Consider the following 21,544-nt stretch of genomic DNA (forward strand, 5'->3'; position numbering starts at 1 on the left):
AACAAGTCATTATTATTCCTCCCTTTACGGAGGGAATCAATTAAACGTAGGTGAACTCATGAGCGAACGTTTAAAATGCTAAGAAAGATATCACGAGATCGTTGCTATCCTTTCGAGAACCGAGAGAACGAGATGCATGGTTTAGTTCTTAGAGAAGCCCCTGCCACGCTCCCTGCCAGCAATCTGCGCCATAGCCGCTGCCCAGCCTCCGCGCCGAGCCCAGTGCGCAGGCGCACCGCGGGGCGGAAGTGGGGGGGCGGGCCCAGACCGTCCGCGACAGGAAGAGGCCGGAACGGCTGGGTGAGGCGCTGCTGAGACGGTTGAGCGCTGAGCCGGGGCCGGGCCGCAGCTCGGAGTCTCGAACGTGGTGATCCTCGGAGCCGAGCGAGCGTCGGGGCTTCCGGAGCAGCCGTTGCTGTCGCCGCGGACGCCGCTGTCGCCGACCCGGAGGACGCGGCCCCGGAGAGGCCTGCAAGGCCTAGCGCGGCCTGCGGAGCCCGACGAGTCTCTGCTGTGAGTAGAAAAAAAAAAAAAAGCAGCTCCCACTGCACAGCCGCTTCTCCGATTAAGATGGAGGAGATTTCGTTGGCCAACCTGGATACTAGCAAGCTGGAGGCCATCGCGCAGGAGATCTATGTAGACCTGATAGAGGATTCCTGCCTGGGATTCTGCTTTGAGGTGCACCGGGCTGTCAAGTGTGGCTACTTCTACCTGGAGTTCGCAGACACGGGCAGCGTGAAGGATTTTGGCATCCAGCCAGTGGAAGACAAAGGAGCACGCCGCCACCCGCTCTGCTCCCTGCCTGGAGATCCTGAGAATGCGCCCCAGCCGGAGCTGCAGCGTTCACCTCCAGAATTCCAGTAGTCCCCAACAAGTGAGAGAGGGCTACAGTGACCAGGACAATAATGGAGACTGGTCCCGTGGCTTGGAGGAGTAAGCTAAATTGGAGGGGGAGGGGGGGAGAAAAAGAAAAAAAAAAGATAAAAGTCCCAGTTACCCTTAAAGATCTTAGCATTTGAAAAACAAAACATTAAAAAAAAAAAAGAAAGCCCAAAGAAGAGAATTTAGGAATTTGGATCCATTCGAAAGGGTACCCAGTGCCAGCTCTGAAATCCTGGGCAGGACTGTGTCCACAGGCCTTGTGCTGTATTCTGAGCTCTATAAATACACCTGGATGTACAAGATCCCCGTGCTGCCGTCGTCAGTACACAGGTGAGCAACTGTGTGCCCAGCATCTACAATTCTTTTGTTTCTCGGGTTTGGATCTGCTTGATGTCAAGGACTTCCTGCAGAGTTTGGATAATGTCCATGGTCAGGCCATGATCAGTCGACTTGAGTGGACAGGTCCTCCGATTCCTAAGCCCCAACCCGATTGGGCCTCTTTGATACAAGTGAAAGTCTGGTATGAGACTTGGATACTAGAAAAATATCAATTCCTATTTGAATTTGGTAGGAAGCCCTGGGCCTTGTCCACAAGAAGTGGAGAACCACCTGTTTCCCAGAGGCCCAGCGTTGTCAGTGATTTCCACTGATGTGGGGACAAGGCCTCGCCTTTTGACTCGCCCGAAGCTCTGTCTTTCCATCTCACTCAGAGGCAAAGGTTTGGCAAAGGACACGGTGGTATACAAACAGTTGAAGACTTAGTTCTGAGGCTGTGAGGAGAAACACATCTGCAACCGCATGCCATCTCCACCTGGAAGAGGCCTACCATGAATCACCGTGGACTTGTTTGGTGGCGCAGTCTGTTCCTGCTTTTGAGTTCCTGGCGATATCACCAGCCTGTGGGTCAGACTCGATGGCTATGCCAGGTCTCTGGCCTGTCAGGGACACCACTGAACTACAGAAGGGCCCAGTGGCCAAGCAGAAGGCTGTTTGAAAATGGAGCCAGGAGGAAACATTTTCCATCTGCCCTCAGTAATGTGAATGAGTTCAATGCTAAGGGCCCTGAAAGAGGCCTTGCTTACCTGGTATGGTTGCAGAATCTCTTCTTCCCTACATGGGGCAGTCAGACCTCTGCTATGGTGAATGAAGACTGCCACCACTTTCTTGGCCCTCACAAATGACAGTGCTTCACTCGGTCCGCTGGACCTTCCTGGCAGCAGGGGCTGGCTTTTTGTTGTTGGAAGTTAGGAAAAGACCTCCAAAATTCCCTGGCTTTGGAGGCTGACAGAAAAGTGGAGGGGAAGTGAGTGTCAGTTCAGACCTGTCCTCTAGTCCCTAAGTGAAGGCTGATGGAGGGTGGGAGTCCTGAGGTGAGCAGAACAGAACGGTGCTGCTTTATTTGAAATGTTTTCTTACCTCATTCTGTACCCCAGTAAAGGGTCCAGCCTCATCCGTCTGGCTTGGCCATGTTCCTGTCACTGCTCCACTGCCTATCCGGTGCAGCTCATGATCCCCGGTGCTGCTTGCCACGCTAGCTTTTCTCCTGACCGGTTTCAGTTCACCTTCCAGTGCCCTGCGTCTGAAGCCTACACAAGTTTCTTTTCTCCTTTTTTGATTTGTTTGTTTATTTTCGTTTTTGTTGGTGTTCCTTTAAGTTTTTATGTTGTTGGTTTTGTTTTACCTGTTTTTATGGAGGACTAGTAGGAGGGTGTTCACATGGCTCCCCCTGGATCGGGATGGGAAAGCAACTCTTTTTGTATTTCCAAGGTGGTTTCATGTCTATGTATTTCTCTTATACAGGACTGTCTTGCTAGTCTATCCCCTGCTTGTCTTAGTTCTTCCTTCCCATTACTACATGGATATTGCCTCTTGGGACTTAGAGCAGAACCGCCAATGCTGGTATACACAGGATGGAGTTAGTGCTGCTCCATGTTTCTAACCCTGTTGAGTACGGATCTGCCTTTTCCCAGGTTCTATTTGAACTCTATGGACTGATTTGGGTTACTGTACTCAAGAGTTAAGGAAACCGTAGTGATTGGACCTTGAGACTATCTATTGCCTTCTCAGAGTTTTCCAGCTCAGGGTTGGGGCCTAGTTACAGTTTGATGGATCCTCAGTCCCAAGAAATATGAGAGCCTAGAAAAAAAATGAAACCTTGGCCAGGAACTAAAAATACTTTTAAAAGATACCTTTCTACATGAGTTCTGCACTCACCTTCAGTGAATTCAAGAGAAAGCAGTCTTAAGACTCCTGTCTATTTAAAGTGCTTGGGAAACATGAAAGGGAGGAAGGCCATGGCCCGCTCACTCTTGCCTTCAGATAGGGAGCTCAAATGTGACTTTAATATTTTCTCTCTGGTCTTTTCTGGGTAGAACATAAGAAGTGGGTGGTAATTTGGCGTAATGGTTTGCTCATATTACTTCCCGTTTTTGTTTTCCTTCATTTCCAGTTCCATTAGGGCCATAACTTCCCACCCTGTGTAGATAGAAGGTGGGCTCAGTTCAGCTATTACTGCCCTGAGGGAAGAACTACTTGTTTGGGAGCTAATGTTCTCTGCCATATAGTTGACAGTGGTTAGGAACGCTCCCTTCCCTGCTTCTGTAACAGCAAAATTCTATCCTTCCTCTTCAATTAGTTGTATTGACCACTCTGTAATCCTATTATGTATCTGAGTGTGTGTGTATGGGGAAAGGGGTTCTTTAAATTTCTGTGCTTTGTGGTTTTTCTTCCATAAATTAGTTCCCACCATCGCATGCCCAGGGGCCACTGCCTGGCATTATCGCATGCTGGGATCATTGGGGGAGGGTAGTGTGACTTTGACCACTGTCCTTTGTTTTGGAGATTATTTTTTACTAAGTAATCCTATACAGATAGCTAATGAACTATGTGTGTTCCCCTGCCCATATGGCTGCTGGTGTAAATAAATTGCATTTTCCCATTGCTAAACAGTAATAATAAAATTTAAAAAGTATATATTTTGACTCATTTTTTTAATGGCAAATTTCCCAGACATTGACAAAGCAGAATAAATGTTTAAGCACTCTTAAATCTCGGTACTTGAATGGGAGGCAGTTTAGAATCCATAAAGGAGTTCTTTCTAGCTTTTGTTTCTCAATCCTTGAAATTTAGCTGTCTATACTATCCAGTGAGGGGAAAAAATGCATAATCTTCTCTCTTCCATATGAGGTAAGAAGGGAATCAAATAAATACAGTCCAGACCTATTAAAAGTCCACTGGCATAGGTTAACTTGAATAGAGCTTATTGTTGTCAATATATGTGCCATCCATCATCAAGCTCTTGTGACAAGTAAATGATACACAGCAGACAGTGCTCTGCCTTCCTACAGTAGCAGGGTCCTGTATTGCTCCACTCCTTTAGGGTTCTCATTTGTTTTAATCTAGAGTTGGAGCACTTTCTGGAAAGTGTACATAAATCTACTAAATTTGGAGCACAGTCACCATTTTAACCAGCTTTCCTTCATTTAGTAGTTCCAAGTTGGAAATAGATGAATAAAAAGAAACCATGGAAATGGAACCAGAGTAGAAAACTCTATTTGGGACACTTTAGATGGTCTTCAGACATATAATGTATGCTAAGTTTTAATTAAATGTCATTGTACTCTCAAGATAAACAATCCTGTTTGTTGAGAAAATGTTTAAAAAGAAAAAAGGGCGTCTAGTAAAGTATGTGACAAATTTACTAAGAGAAATAATGAAAATTCTCACAATTTTTTTACTTAAATTTCCATTACTTAAATCTATATAGGGATCTATTATAAATGAATATTTAAATTCGCTGATGAAAAAATAATCCTATTTTGTAGATTTAGATTTACTCTATTTAGGCCTAAGATTGTTCTACAATGAGATAAAGACCCTAAGTGTGTTCTATAGTTAATATCTTTTGAGGTAGAAAAGACATCAAGTATTTCATAACTATATGCTAGATTTCGTTGTATTAGAAGTTACTAGATAGAAAGGTAGAAAGAGTGCTGAAGTCGTAAGGATTCAGGCAGACTTGTTCTGCAAGCAGTCTTCCCCTTGAACCTGCTGTCATCCTTTAAAGGTGTCTTCAATGACAAGCATGGGTCTGTGTGCATAAACACAAGGTGAAAATAGTCGCATTAATGCTGGAAAAGGCTACATTGACAGCGTCAGATCTCAGGTTACCTTCAAATAATAATACTTCATCAGAAAATACTGTGCTGGCCAAGGTATGTCGTTCATGATTCACCTTGTTTTTGATACGAAAATTAACGTGATGTGCTTAATTCAAAAAGATTACACATAAAACTGAAAGGACTTGGAGTTTAGTTTGTCTTCCTAATCTTAAAAACATTTCTAGCTCTGCTTGGGCCTCTTTGGAAATATTAATACTAAAATAGCGATTATTAAATTGATTTTAGAAATAAAAATGGCATGTGTCTTGCTGACACTTTGGAACCCTACAGTCGTTAGAAGTGATGGAGGCAAAATGCAGATACTTGGATTCATTTTTGGAAATAGTTTAATGATGATAGGATTAAGTTGCTAAATTCCTGCAGTTAAGATGAAAAAAAAAAAATAGGCATGATTCTTAGTAACGTTATAGTAGCCAATCTCAGAGTGAAGAATAAATCTTTCAAATGCAGCTAGTCAAAGGCCAGGCCTGGTGGTGTTTGTACCCCAGCTCCTGAGCTAGAATCAGAACTATCAGGAGTGCATAGCCAGCGGTGATCTAGTCACCCTCGGTTGTATGAGATACTGTCACAAAATAAAATGGAGGTAGCACTTCCAGAATTTCAGGATTAATGAATACATCTATAAAAATTCCCATCCTACTTTTACCCTAATAAAAACGACACAACAGAATTTTATAGATAGAGCAAACTATCACACAACCATTCATCCCAAATATATTTGGGTAGACTTGAAATGGTAGCAAGCCACCTCTCAGAAATACCAAAAGTCAGTATGATCAAGCTAATCACATGCCAACACGCAAGGAGTATTAGAGAAAAATCATAGAAATTACAACAGACAGTTTTCTGAAAAATAATGATTTTTGAAATGTTTAGAAATGGACTGGAGGCCTTTTTTTTACATTGAGGCGAGGAGGCAGTCTGCAACAGTTCCCCTGCTTCATGCTGATGCTGGGAGTGAATGGATGCCTTCCGAACACAGAAGTGACACTTCTGCACACTGCCTTACCACTTGGAATCTAGGGAAAGTGAGGCAGGAAGATTGCTATGATGTATCATTCACCCTGAGGCTACCTGAGAGAAATCTCATCTCACACTCAAAAAAAAAAAACCAATAAATTAATGCGAATTAAATTTACACTTTTTGGGTGAATTTTATATGGATACTTTAATAGACTGCATAGAAATAATACTGTATTGAGAGACTGCGCTAGTGTTGCTGATTATAAGATCAACTACCACTCTCTGGAATGTGTGTGTATCACATTTTACAAGTGCAATGGAATATAACAAATGATTGTTCTGTGAAATAAAATACCAACAAAGGTTTAAGATCTTAGGCAAAAAAAGTGAAATTTTCTAGTGTATTGAAAATGTCCCTAATTGAGACAGAAAGGATGGATGCCCTGGGTAGAAAATATATCCTTGCACCAAATACATGAGTTAAAAATGATACTGATTAAAATAAAATAGATACTGTTTCCAGTTTACCAAACTAAGTTTTCTGTTAAAAGTGAAATGTAAAAATAGAGAAGTATTTAACAAATGTGGCTATTTCACATATGACTTTCAGAATTACACACTGATGTCAAGATAAGCTGATGATATTAGTGACTACTAAGGCAGTATGTATTTTCTTATATATTATAGGTGAATAATAAAATCTCTCTAAAGTTATAAAGTTTCCTCTGCAGATTAACAACTGTAGAAAGATAACTTTTTTTTTTTAATATAGGAGGATGTTTGAATGTGTGCAGGTAAAAAAAAAATTTTTAATGGAGCAGATGAAAATAAATATTAGTGCTGATAAAAATCAAACCTGTTCATGAAATAGAAATGCAAAATAACCTGATGTCATAGCTTTGCTGTCCTGTAGGATATAGCTACCATGTAGAAAAGTAATTGTAAAATTGGCAATCGTTGAGAATATAGTAACTCACTTAAAAAAAAATTCCAATAGCCAAAATGATGAGAAGTCCTGTTGAGTTCAGAGAAAAGTAAGCTAACATCAAATGGCACAGCAGTTTGTCCTTCTCATTGTGATGAGACTGAAACAGTGGTGGCCATGCTCGAGCACATTCCCAAAGTGTACCATGTCCTACTACAGACACACACAGTTTGTATGGCTACTCTTTCATTGTGGCAATGAAATGAAATCATACTAAATGTCCACCAACAGATAAATGGAGAATGAACATAAGATATGGAATGGAATTTATTGAGCCTATTTATTAAGATAAATGTATATGTTACAAAATTTCAATTTATTGGGAAAATTTAAATATGAAATTTGCACAGAGAAGTATGGAACTATAAAACACTAAATGAGGTAACCTAGAAAGTGTCTCATTGATGGGATAATGGTTTTAGCAGAAGCAGGCTAGGGAGCAAATAGTCCTAAAGTTGGAGGAATGCTGAGAACAGAACATAAAAAGAAGATGGAGAAAGGAATGGAGGGGTGGAAGTGAGGGTCCAGAAAACATGGATTATTTATACAACCCTTGTAAGGAAACCTGCTACTTAGCAAGCTTACTAAAAAGGACAATTCTGACAGTCAAGTGGAACAAATTTCAACCACAGCACGTGAGCAAGAGTTTTACTGTCGTCCCCACAAAACAAGCCCCCTGATCCCACTCTGCTTGCAATACACAAAGTCCGAGACACAAGTGTAAATAGGGAAGCGAGCACGAAAAGGCACCATGAAAAATGCAGACCCCATTATAGAAATGGGGGGATAGGCCTTGTCCTTCACAACTTAAAATCACACATACAAGCTTGTTGAATAACCTCCGTCCATAATGAAAGGGTGGGCAGGCATAATGAGTTAAATAAGTAGATGTGTGCCTTCCTGTCTTCAGAGAGAACGGATGGGAAAGCAAGAGGACATGGCAGCCGAAGGTGAATAAATGGTATGTATCAACATCCCTGTAGTTGCTTTTGGTTCCCTTCTCTTCTATTGAAAGTTAAGTGTGCGTTGAAAGTTGTATTTTGCAACTCATGTCTGCCTCTTTGTCCCTTGGCTTTCATAAAATAGGAACGAATAACAAATATATATTTCATTAGGAAGTTTGCTTGGAGCCCTCCTATCCAATGATTTGCTTTCAGGTAATTTTGTTTCTACAGTTCATTGTTTCTCCTAACACCGACTTTAGACCCCTTTCTTATGACTATTATTGGGTACAGCATATGATTGCTACCACTGAAACCTTAAAGTAATAGCTGAATTTTAACCTAAAAGGACTAGGAAAGACAGGGAGATCAGTCAGTTGCTAAAAATTCTTTCTAGCAAGCATGTGTACCCAAGTTCAGTTCTCAGTACCCATGAAAAGAGCTAGGTGTGATGACATACCCCTGTAACCTTCACAAACAAAATGTAGAGCGATCCAGACACCCAACATTAACCCCTACCTAGCATGTACCAGCTTGCACATGACACATCCCTGTACTAACAGGTACATGTACTGCATGCAACGCATACACGCAAAGCTAAAAGAATAAAAAGTGAAAAGAGAATACAGACATAATATTGAATACAAAAGCATTAGTGAACCTGAAAAAACAAATAAATAATGAATAGTGGGGAAACACTGGTAACAGAAGGAAAGGATTCAAGGGAAGGGGCTGACTTAATACAGGAATTGTTTTACTGACTTGCCTCCAAGAGGTAAGCCTACAGGCTATAGTTAGAGCAATGTGAGGTGGGGGAGAGAGTGGAGGGGGAAATGAAAGAAAGAATAGGAGAGGAAGGAAGAGCAAGAAAAGCAAGAGAAGAAACAGAAAAGAAAAAGGACTGAATAGGAAGAAAACTGGAAGAAGGGAGGGAAGGAGGGTAGGAGAGAAGAAAGGAGGCAGGGAGGGAAGGAGAGAAGAAAGGAGGGAGGGAGGGAAGGAGGGAAGGAGAGAAGAAAGGAGGGAGGGAGGGAAGGAGGGAAGGAGAGAAGAAAGGAGGGAGGGAGGCAGGGAGGGAGGACTAACAATGGAAGCAGAAATGCATTTGATCAGAGGATGCTGACCATAGGTATGGTAGCATGGCTCACACTCTAGAGATCATGGGTAAGGAGTCAAAGAAACTCAGTCAAAGAGAAATGATCCATATAAACAAGGAAATTTGTTTTGACGAAAAGAATAAAGTGTCAGAGGAAAGCAGAGCTGCCAATCAGCCTCGTGTTTAAGATGGATCATAGATATTTTGAAATGTTGTTAACACAGTGCATATAAAGTTGATTGGTAATCACAGTTTGCCTGAGCCCTTGTTCTTCAAGCCCAACATGAGTGGAAATACTGTTGTGAAGGAACTTACAAATTAATTGAAGTATCAAAATCTGCCGGCTTCAAAGTATGTGCAATATTTGGGTGGCTTGACCCAGTCAGTCATCTAAGCAGGGAACTGTCAGATCAGAATTGATGGCTGTCTTAAGTAACACACTAAGAGACTAGTACTATAATAAGCGCATCAACATTAAAGGGTATGATGCTTCACCAAGGAGAGACTCTTGCGCTGTAATGTCATCCACACGTGAGAAGGAAGCAAAGACAGTTTTCCTGGATGCATTAGGCAAGACCTGTCTCCTAATGTTTAAGATTCCACTGAACTAAAATACCAATTTTGCTTATTTTCCCCCATTTGCTCATGCTTCTAACCAAAAATAAAATTTTACTTTAATGTTTTGGCCTACATTATTGAAATGCCACTGATTAGGATCCCAAATCTCTCTATTTGTTGTTCAAAAATTGTACAGTTTCAGCTTCAATGGTTATGTTTGTGGTCACTTAGAATCTAGAGCTTTGCATACTGAAATGTTTATTTTATTAAATAACTCCACAGATATTGTTATTAATCTTATATTTGCATATTAAAATCCAAAAGCTTTTCAGTTAAGAAAAAATACATTCATATTCCAGGTAACTTAAAAACAGAACTCGCAGGTATGAGTTGGTTCTTGAGGTAGTGTTTTGTGACAGTATACAGAAAGTTATATATTAAAAAAAAAAAACAAAAAACAAGAAGTGACCATAGTAAAGGGGAGAAAGAAAAAATATACACCCAATAAAAATTATTTAATCAAGAATTAAGGAGAGAGGGTACCGAGTTAACAGCAGTAACAACAAAAATTTCAAAATTAATTCCATAAGTGATACAGCACCCAGTATAAGGAAAAGAAAGATCTTGGGTCTTATATTCAAAATATGTCTCCCAATCCTCGGCCTGCCATTAATTAGTGACTTGGGAAAGATTATTTCTAATGAACACAAACATTGCTTTTAAAATAAAGTAGATAGCAATATGTCTCACTCTTGTAATTGCTGAATAAGTTTTAGCCTAAGAGGAAGTGGGAGGTGACCAGGGTAAATGAAACATTTGCTGAGAAGATAGTTAGGCTGAGTCGTCACTGTAGACCAGTGGTTCTCAACATTCAGGGCATGACCCTGTTGGGGGTCCTATGTCAGATGGTTACATTACTATTCATAACAGCAGCGAGGTTACAGTTTTGAAGTAGTAACAAAATATTACGGTTGGGGGTCAGCACAGTTTGAGAAGCTTCAGGAAGGTTGAGCACCACTGATGTGGTGTGGAGAGTTGAGGAAGCTTGAGAGTGGAAGGAAGGGGAAGGCATTGAGCTGGATTGCTAGGAGGAAAAAACAATGTTAAAGTTTGGATAATTGATTCTAACTGTATTCAAAGAAGTATGTTCTTAACATAAACCCTACACTTTCCCCTTGCCCATCATTTTGGATTTGCTATTTCTTGGAGTTTTCAGGAGATGGTAAGCTTTCTTATTGGCACAGGCCCTTTACTACTGCATTTTAGGCAAAGAAATGATAAGTGAAAAGATTATTTCAAGGAGCTCTAAGAACCTGTGTTGTCCTGGAACTCACTTTGTACATCAGCTGGCCTTGAACTAATAGAGATCTGCCAGCCTTTCTCTTTCTAGTGCTGGGATTAAAGGCATATACCCCCAAACACCATACTCTTTTCTAATTCTTTCACTTGTGTGTTCGATTGTTTTTGAGATAGCATCTCACAGTGCAGGTGGAGTTAGCTCAGATTTCTGCAATCTTTGCACCTCTGTCTTCCGAGTGCAGGACTGCAGGCATGAGCAGTCAAGTCCAGCTGAACATTCTTGTTTTGTTTTTGTTTTTTTCAAGACAAGGTTTCTCTGTGTAACAGCCCAAGCTATCCTGGTACTAGCTCTTGTAGACCAGGCTGGCCTCAAACTAAAAGAGATTCCCCCTGCCTCTGCCTCCGAAGTGCTGGGATTGAAGGCCTGTGCCACCACTGCTGGGCCCCAGCTAAACATTCTTATACTACAGGCAACTGTTTCGGTTAGAAGAGGCTATGAAACAGATACTGTATCAAAAATGAATACAGACCATCCACTCACAAAGTGGTAAACTCTAGTTGACACAGAATGCAGTGTTTTTTCTAAATAGCATAGTGATACTGGTTTGGATAGAGTTAACATCAAGGCAACAAAATATGGACTTGGAAATGAACATGTTTGCAGGAATTTGCAACTTGAACTTGACTGTTCACTTCTTTAATATGCTTTCGGATATGCAGTAAGTTTGTGTGAAGTAGAAGGCATTTTAAAGGGGCTAAAAAAAGTGACTTTTGATGATAGTAAAATATGAAAATGGTTCTGAAGGCATGAGATGTGGAACATACAGTATCTTGCCGCTGCACAGTACGTTACCTGTGTAATGAGATAGTTACCATTATGTGGGCATGCTTATGCATGGAATAATCGCTTTGTTTTTATCATTTACTAGTGATAGAAGAAATGAAATTTAAATACATGTAAGCATTTTCTTATTCTATAATAATTTCAAAGAAATATTTCATAGATTAATAAAGGTGAGAAAAAACATATTACTGTATGCTTACACACACATACAAAAAAAAAAAACATTTTCTCTTAGGAAAAAAAGTCGTAACCCCCAATCATGAGTCAACATAAAATACCTGATATATTTACCGTATTTTTTTCAATGACAAAAAAATCTTACTTTTTCAATGTTTGTGAAAATGTAAATTTAAAATTTTAGACATTTTACATTGTATGTATTATACATCTGTGTACTTACCAATTTAAGGTTCAGTTCCTACTGTAAATATTGTTGAAACAAATATGTATCATTATTATAGGAAGTATGATTAGTTTTCTCATTTAGATTAATTACAAGATGGTTTTAACTGGTTGAAGATATGTCTGGATTTTTCTATAATATTCCATCCTTATGATCACATTCTATGTGAAAGTGGATATTTTGATGTATTTGATGGTCATTTATGGTTAAATTCTTGGTATAATGTAGTTGTCTGAACTATAAATTAACCTTACTTTTATTTCATACAAGCATACCCTAATTGAAATCTCAAGCATTCGAAACAATTGCACATCACATTGTAGTTATAATTAATGACATTGGTATGTGACATGATCCTCCTTTTGACAGTCTTTTTTTTAAGAAAGAAAACTTCATTGGTTGAACCAATAGTAGCTAAAACTATTCAACATTTCCACATATCTCTCTTTTAAGAAAATGCAGCATTCGTAATCAAGACCTGCTTAGTAAATGAACAGTTTATCTCTGTAGGTCTAAGAACAAAGGCCAAACACGAATGCAAGGTAAGCTTCAGCCCAAGTACTCCGCCTTCCACATCTCCTTGGAAGTGGTTTGTTCATCCTCCAGGCCATGACCTGTGTATGTGTGCCTTCTGTTTGCAGTCACTTTTACTTTTAGAATGAGAATCACATAAACATTATTCGTCTCAGATGAAGGCTTTTTTTTTCTAGTGTTATTTAATTGAAATTTTACATACCAATCCCAGTTCCCACCCCCTCTCCTCATTTTCTCAGTCTTTTAACAAACAAAAATCAAATAAAACAAATTAAATATGATGTCTCAAACTCTTATTTATAAAGTTCGACATATTGTTAGCTACCTTCTGCATCAATATCATACTTGTTCTGTTTTAAAGACTTGAGACATGAAGACTACACAATGTGCAGAAGAACTTTAGCTTAGTTAATTCAGGTTGCACAACATAAGGATAAAACTAGCATAATTTTCTCTGTTTAATGAATCATGTTCTTAGACTCAATATTCCTTTTTAGATCATGGGAAAGTTATAAGATTTAAATTTATTAACAAAAATTATCAAAATGTAATTTCATTAAAAGTACCTTATTTCATTACTTTAAATATTTACTGATAGAGAATTAGTTATTGACAAAATAATAATGCATTCTTAAAATGAATTAGTTCTCAAAAAAAGAAAAAAATGATAGAATAAAACCCCCAAAACAAGAAAAAAAGAAAATTTAATCACATCCACAAAAGCAGGGCAAAACAAAAAACAAACTTTAATCAAATAAAAGTGAGCATGTGTACACAGACACACACACACACACACACACATACACACACACACCACTGTGAAGTCCAAATTGTATATTGGCCAACTACTCCTGTGGAGATTGATATACCCAGTGTCACTTTGTTGGAGGAAACTGATTTTCCCTCTCCCAGGAGGTATAAGGTGGTATAAGGTTTAAATAACTAAAGCAAACACACCTGTTGTTCCCATCAGTCAAGAGTCCAATCAACTAAAACTCCTACTGAGAGCCTCTTCAGGTGGGAATCTAAGAGTCAAGCTGAGCTCTTCAAGTTCATGGGTTGCTAGGTAAATTCTCTTGTACGTGTATGCTTGAGTTCTCACATTTTTTGCCATCAACAAAGGACTACTTCTAGCTACTAGCTTCTATCCTCTCCTCCTTGACGCAAAGTCCCCTTATCTCAAAATGTGGAAGCCAACAGTTGGCTTCAATCTCTTTAGGAACCATGTCACAAGGCAAGCTCACCATGATGTCGTCTTTTTGGGTAAATTAAAGGTGAATAGTGTAACAGTCATAGGGATTCCACCTTTAGTCACAGCTGTCTTGTGCCCATGCAAAAGGTTGATTACTCACATATGTGTACTAGACCAGGGAAAGCTCAGTGGCCATCTTAAATTATCTAGTCACCAAAGTCAATGGGGATTACTTCTGTTTTCCAGATACTTGTAAGGGTGAAGCAATAGACTTACAAGTTCAAGGACAGCCTGGACAAATTCAGTGAGATCTTGTCTCAAAATAAAAATTAGAAGGAAAGGGCTTTATATACAGAATGTTCTTATCCTGCATGCATGAGCTTCCAGTGCCACAAATAAATAAATAATGATGATAATAATAGATAGATAGATGGATAGATTGATAGATAGATAGATGATAGATGATAGATAGATAGATAGATAGATAGATAGATAGATAGATAGATACACAGGCACATAGATAAACAATAGACATATATAGAGGATAGAAAGAAAGAAAGAAAGAAAGATAGATAGATAGATAGATAGATAGATAGATAGATAGATAGATAGATAGATAGATGATGGATGGATAGATAGATGATAGGTAGATAGATACAAAGATAGATGATAGATACATACATAGATAAAAGATGATACATAACTACATATATCATACATGCATGCATAGATGATAACAATTTTAAATGAAGTAGAAGTAAGTGGGATGTAGATTATTAGTAGAGTTTAGGTTATAAATAAAAGTTCACAGAATGTCTTAAGTAATCTAATCATGGATGCTTCTGGTGTAGCTAGTTCATTTCTGTGAAGATACAATGTTATTTAAGCACCTGAAGCCTAATTGAGGGACTAGTTTTATTCAAGCAACTCATTGATTAACAATTTAGACAGCTTGGTTGGTGACTTCTATTCCCACATTCAGTGAAAATCACAAGCTGTGTGCTGTGTGGATGACAGAATTGCAATCTTTCTCTCTTGAACAATTATTCAAATACACTCTTGTCAACCAGAAACCACACTTCTTGAAAGCAAGGATTATTCACCCTAATGCAGCTTCTTACAATGTACAGAATTCTCTATTAGAAAGTAGCTCTCATGAAAAGTAAACATAGCTGTCTTGTATACTCTTTAAAACAATGTCTCAACTTAATATACATTTATAGACTGAATCATAAGAGTAATTGTACTTTGTAAACTGAATAAGATTTTTTTATAATAATTTGAAAAGTTAAAAGTTGGAAACATTTTGATGGCAGCAAAGAATGATGAAAGTTTTAACTTATTAAAACTGAAATCTTTCAGGTTATTTATATTTTAATTTACTTTTCAAACAAATATAAGAGCTCATACTCTAAGTAACCTTTATATAAGCCAGGACTTTTAGTATCTATTTTTAAAAAGTATAGCTACGTGTGACTGGTCTTTCTTTGTTAGTGTGTTTGAACTCCAAATAGTGGAATTTGAAGCATTCTGTTATTGTAAAATGTAAATAAGGTGGATTAATAGAGTTAAGTCTCTTGCCACCTTAGGGTTGGCAAGAGACTTGAACCTAGAGTGGCTCCCAGGAGCCCAAGCCGAGGTCCCCAGTTAGTTCCTTGGGCAGCTGAGGATAGGGAACCTGAAATGACCCTAGCCTATAGCAATACTGACGAATATCTTACATATCATCATAGAACCTTCATCTGGTGATGGATGGAAATAGAGACAGAGACCCACACTGGAGCACCGGACTGAGCTCCCAAGGTCCCAATGAGGAGCAGAAGGGAGAACATGAGCAAAGAAGTCGGGACCACGAGGGGTGCACCCACCCACTGAGACAGTGGAGCTGATCTACTGGGAGCTCACCAAGGCCAGCTGGACTGTGACTAAAAAACCATGGGTTAAAACTGGACTCTCTGAACATGGTGAACAATGAGGGCTGATGAGAAGCCAAGGACTACGGCATTGGGTTTTGATCCAACGCAATGTGCTGGCTTTGTGGGAGCCTAGCCAGTTTGGATGTTCACCTTCCTAGATATGGACAGAGGGGGAAGGATCTAGGACTTACCACAGGGCAGGGAACCCTGACTGCTCTTTGGACTGGAGAGGGAGGAGGAGAGGAGTGGGAGGAGGGGGAGAAGGGTGGGAGGAGGGGGAGAAGGGTGGGAGGAGGGGGACGGAAATGGGAGGCTGGGAGGAGGTGGAAACTTGTTTTATTTTCTTCCTTTTCTCAATAAAAAAAAAAAATTAAAAACAAAAAAAAAGTCCCCTAAGAGCTTCCTTCACCTAGGAAGCTCCTTGACAATTAGAGTTTGATTAAGGGAAGTTTTCAAGAGACTAGCGTTAATGAGATGCTTACAACATTGTGGAAACGCACAATGCTAAGCTGTGAAGGTATACACCCCTATAACAACGTAGTCACACATTTTATAGTTCAATTTTACAAAGAGGAAAAATTCTCTCTTTGAGAGTTAAATAAAGCAGAAGGAAGTTTATACTAAAACATAAAATACCACAACAACAACAACATGTAAAAATTCTTAAAGGTCTGCAATTTAGCCACAGGGGCAAAGAAACCTGTCTTCAAAACATTTCTCCATATTGTCTGTGTCACGCCTGCCTCTGTCTTTTGGCTTTTACTGTTGCACTCGAAATATTAGTCCACCTGAGACTCTTTAAAAATCAAGTCTAGTATATATGTTCTTGACATCATGGAAGATGAATAAAAATTTATATTTTGATTAATTTCATTCAGTGACAAGACAATAGCAGCCAATTTCAAGGTCTATTTAGAGTAGCAAGTAATTTAATATAACTGATAAATGTCACGTTCAGATTTTTTTTTTTTACCAATCATTTTACAGCAGAATTCTCACAGTGGAAACATCACGTTGAGATGTGAAAACAAAGACAGCTTATTTATTAAGAAAATGGCAACCAGCTTATGAATCACTAAAGCTATCATTTTAAATGTCACTCAGTCTCTTCCCAATGACTTTGTTCATGTCTTTTAATTCAGTGGTTTTGCAAGAGGTCAACCAATTACTGAGCATTTCAGACAGAAAATAAGTGAAACGCCTTGACTATTCTTAATGAAATGTGCCTTTGATCTGAAAGATAATTCAAGTGTAATCACCAAGCAGGATCAAATGAATTTATTCAATTATTGCAAAGTGACATTGGAGGACTGACTTAAAACCTCAGCCTAAATTCCAAGAGGTCTGAACAGTTGTACCAGAACAATGTCTTGTCAGAACTGACAATTGGTCTCAAACTCAAGTTTCTCCCATATTTAAGAATGGAATCATACTTCATACCATTATATTTTGAATGGTGTGTTATAGAGTTAGTTAAGGTCACTAGTAGGACAAGATTTTAAAGTATCCATGATATTTTAATTTTCTTATTTACTGCAGACTAGTCAAGGGTCAGGGTGTCAATTCTCCATGGGTTTCCTTTCTTTCTTTCTTTCTTTCTTTCTTTCTTTCTTTCTTTCTTTCTTCCTTGTTTTCTTTTGTGTGTGAGACAATGGATCTCATATCAAGTCTTCACTGATTTCCTGATGAGACTGTGTAACAATACATAAGAAGAATAAAATGCACACCAAAATAAACATTTAAAATGCGCTTGTACATATGTATTCCCTTTCCCAAAGTTTCTGAATGCAACATGGGTGGTTGTATTCTTCCAAAACAAAACGGCATGGGAACATCTATGAAAATGATTTTATTTTCACAGAAACTGTCTACACACTGCTCCTCTCTGTGTCTTCATTTTACGATATAAAACACGGAGTAGGAAACCTTAGGCTTGCCGATACCAAGACTCATGGTTTTATAAGCATATATGATGTAATCATTTCATTAAAATATATTCATCTTCTGAAGTAACAAAATTATGTGCTTACTATAGACCCTCTGATCTACAGCCTCTCTTTACTTTCCCAAAAGCATCCAGCCATCTGTTTATAATACTCTAAATAACCCTGGCTGGATGTGTCTAAATAGTTAGCACAGCAGGGTCATAAAAATTCTTCAAGGCATTCATTATGAGCAATTTAATATTATGACATTAATTATGTATCACCTCTCCAAATTTATATGTTGAAGTCCTAAGGCTTGGTACTTCCGGATATAGCTGCATTTGGAGACAGAGCCTTTAAATAAAGAATTAAGGTTAGATGAGATTGTATGTGTGGACTTTAGCTCAATTAGACTGGTGTTCTTATAAGAAACAGATAATAAAATACAGACATCATGACAGAGAGAGAAGAATGAGCAATTCAGGACAAAGAAGGAAGATGCATTGCTTGTCTCAGTAAAGATACCTCAGAAAAATGTGAACACTTTGGTCTTGAACTTCTGATCTTCAGAAAATAGTCTCTCTCTTTAAGCCACCCAATCTGTGATTTCATTTGTTTGTTTTAGTAGCTCTAGTAACCTAATACAACTCTATATTTAAATATAGAGATTTTCTTCAAAATTGATAACCAACATCTGCAGGGAGGGCATTTTCTTAGCATAGTCAGATATTTGTAGGTTCTGCCAAGTGTTCAGATAATTGTGGTTAATGTTTACATTTTCTACTAAAAAAATAAGTGTAAACAAAAACATTTCTCCAAAAATTTAGCACATTTTTTTGTGAAAATAATAGAAACTTTAATACCACAGCAGGCCCAGAAGCAGAACACAGGCTATCAGTCCATCACATCAAACCAACACATTGGATAAATACAAACATGAGGGTATCAGATCAGTTGAGAAATGTCAAAGAGCAGGGAACATGACAGTAAGCTGACTTAGCTCAGAAAAGCGCAGGCTATACAGAATTTGATCCCCAAGGCCCATGGTAGAAAGAGAGAACCGACTTCTGAAAGATATCCCTTGTCCTCCACACACGCATTGCTTGGTGTCTCTGTCCTCCCACCAGACACACACACACACACACATAGGTGGATTTTTCTCTCCTGTCTACTAGCGCCAAATAACCACACACACACATAATCACAATGATAATAGTAATTTTTTAAAAAAAAATTAAAGGAGGCAAATTGAATACCAAATCTTTTATTTATAATTTTCAATGAATTTAATACTTTTAAAAATTCTAAAAAGCAAAATTGCACATAATCTATTTTATATTGAAAGTTAATGACTAACTAAATTCTGGTCACAGAGTAGGTCTTACTGTTAGTAATGAGTTAATGAAATATGCACACAGCCAGTTTGCAGTGATTTGCTTTTTTACTTTGCTTTCAATAGAGCATATATTCAGAAACAAATAACCCAAATAACTTTGGAGATGAACAGCTTGTGAAATGAAATTGTCAAATAGTGGCATCTTTCCCCTTCATTAAAACACAAAATAAAACAAAAGAGAAAGCTACAATTGAGTTTTTCATGAACAGCCTTTGTTTGGAATAACACAAGTCTCTTGAAGCCAAAAAAAAAAAAATAGCATGAGGATACTGGATAAATTATAAACAAAGAATCAGGCCTAATCAAGAACAAACTTATAGTCTAGACATAATAGAAACATGCCTGTATTACCAGCACTCACAAGGCTACCACAGGAGGTTTGCAAGTTCCAGGGTCTGGCCTTTCCGAGACAAAACAAAACAAAAATTGCCTGTCTTTGTTTGGGTTGTTATTGCTATGGCTGAAAACAACTTGGGAAGCAAAGAGTTTCTTTGGCTTACACTTCCGCATCACTGTGCATCACCAAAGGAAGTCAGGACAGGAAATAAAACAGCAGGAACCTGAAGGGAGGAGCTGATGTAGAGGCCCTTGAAGAGGGCTGGTTATTGGTTTGGTCCACATGGCTTGCTTACCTGCCTTCTTATAAAACCCAGGACAGCCAGCTCAGGAATTGTATCACCCACCATAGGCTGACCCCTCCCATATCAATCACTTATTAAGAAAATTTTCTACAAGCTTGGGACAGCCCAATCTTAAGAAGGCATTTTCTCAACTGGGGTTCCCTCCTCTCAGGTAGCATTAGGCTATGTTAAGGTGACATAAAATTAGGCAAAACACTGTGGCTTATTTTTTTCTCCTCATTTGAAATGCCCAGACTCTTTCTTCTCCACTTGCTATTTTAGTGACATTTGGGTATCATCTACCAACGCACACATTTTTTTTTCTCCAATGTTCATTCACACTTTCCCCCTCTTTCCATTATTTCTTCAATGATTGATTAATGGATCCTTCTTAGGTATCAGTCACTCTTATAAGAGTGTTCAAGTGTTAAAGTATTTGTAGTATAAAAATAATCTCTGTAATAGTGGAACTAAGCTTCCCTTCGTTCTTAAGGTTCACACATGCAAGCTACAATGCTCTTTTAGGGCATTAAAGATAACTGTTGTTCCTGTCTGGCATGACTCCTCTGTACTCCTCTCTTCAGGGTGTGTTTTCATGTCTCCAGTTTCTACCCCCATCGCCAATTGCTTTTAATACTCTAGTGAGTAAGGATGCTAGAAGGATCAGGACCATCCAAAGTTCTCGGCAGAAAAAGATGCACCCCATACTCTTAAAGGCTTGGAATTCATTCAGCCTGAAGGTTTAAATGCCTTTATGAATGGAATTGATCTCAGCTGAAGTAACCACTCATTAAGCTCCATTTTCCAGTACTACTGGGCCTCAGTTGTGTTTCAACTCATTCCACGGCTCTAGGGTTGATGAAAACAGTATGATGAGACTGTTTAATGTAAACTCAAAGGCCAAACCACTGGGTTCAGTAGCTGGATGGACAAGTTGCTTAATGTCCCATTTTCTAAACCTGCTTTGTTTCCAAACACCCTGTAATAATTGTAGGGATGGTGGGTTCACTGGCTGAGATAGACTGTGGCATGGTCTTTGGGCTGTTGGCCTCCACGAAAGTGTTGTTGCTATAACTTGACACTCATTTTGTAGTTTGATTTTTGATTTACCAGTATTGATGCCCATGTAACTCCATTGTATAAATTTTGCATTCTGCCTATAGTGATCCTGCCCTAATGGCTATGTATATTTATTTGTTCCCCTAAAAGAGAAAGCATCTTATATATCTGGCCAAGATTCTAGGGCCAGATTAATCCTGTCTTCCTCAGTCCTTCCTTGGCATGCTCTAACCATGTAGAAAAATACATGAGAATCCTTAAAGGACTTTTCAGGCACAGAGGCCCCAGTGGACTCGAGGAGTACACTACCCACCAGTGACTGTTAGGTGCTATTGGCTCAGAGGTACCAACTCTGACCCTTGTCGCTAAGCAGACTCTTGACAATGCTGGAGATATCCCTGAAAGGAAAAGGCGTCAGAAAAACTAAGAAAATAAAAATGAATAAATAGTAAATTATGCTGACATAAAATCAAACGGGAAGTCTGATTTCCCCCTGGAAAGATAGCTTTTCACAGCTGGAGGCTAAAAGGAGCTGCGTTATCTATAGGCTATTGAATGGAGCCCCGCCATTAATATTTCACTCATGTACACAGTTCATTTTGATGCAATTTTCCTGTTTAACCAGCCAGAATCCTTTTCAGGATATTTAACAAAAACGATGAAAATGCTCAGCTGCATCTGCTCGTCATTTGACTAACCCAACATTTTTGCATAAATTTCACATGGGTCTCAGCCTCCATTATTTTCCTC

At 38.8% G+C, this 21,544-nt stretch overlaps 1 protein-coding gene across 1 annotated transcript; it reads left to right on the forward strand.

Annotated features, from left to right (window-relative positions):
• The first annotated feature begins 260 nt into the window (after positions 1 to 260).
• On the forward strand, positions 261 to 3,853 carry Atxn7l3b (ataxin 7 like 3B). Its single transcript, XM_075954195.1, has one exon. The coding sequence runs from the start codon at positions 571 to 573 to the stop codon at positions 862 to 864; it is 294 nt and encodes a 97-aa protein (XP_075810310.1). The 5' UTR covers positions 261 to 570; the 3' UTR covers positions 865 to 3,853.
• The last annotated feature ends 17,691 nt before the right edge of the window (positions 3,854 to 21,544 follow it).

Source organism: Microtus pennsylvanicus, chromosome 20, assembly GCF_037038515.1.
Source record: "Microtus pennsylvanicus isolate mMicPen1 chromosome 20, mMicPen1.hap1, whole genome shotgun sequence".
NCBI lineage: Eukaryota > Metazoa > Chordata > Mammalia > Rodentia > Cricetidae > Microtus > Microtus pennsylvanicus.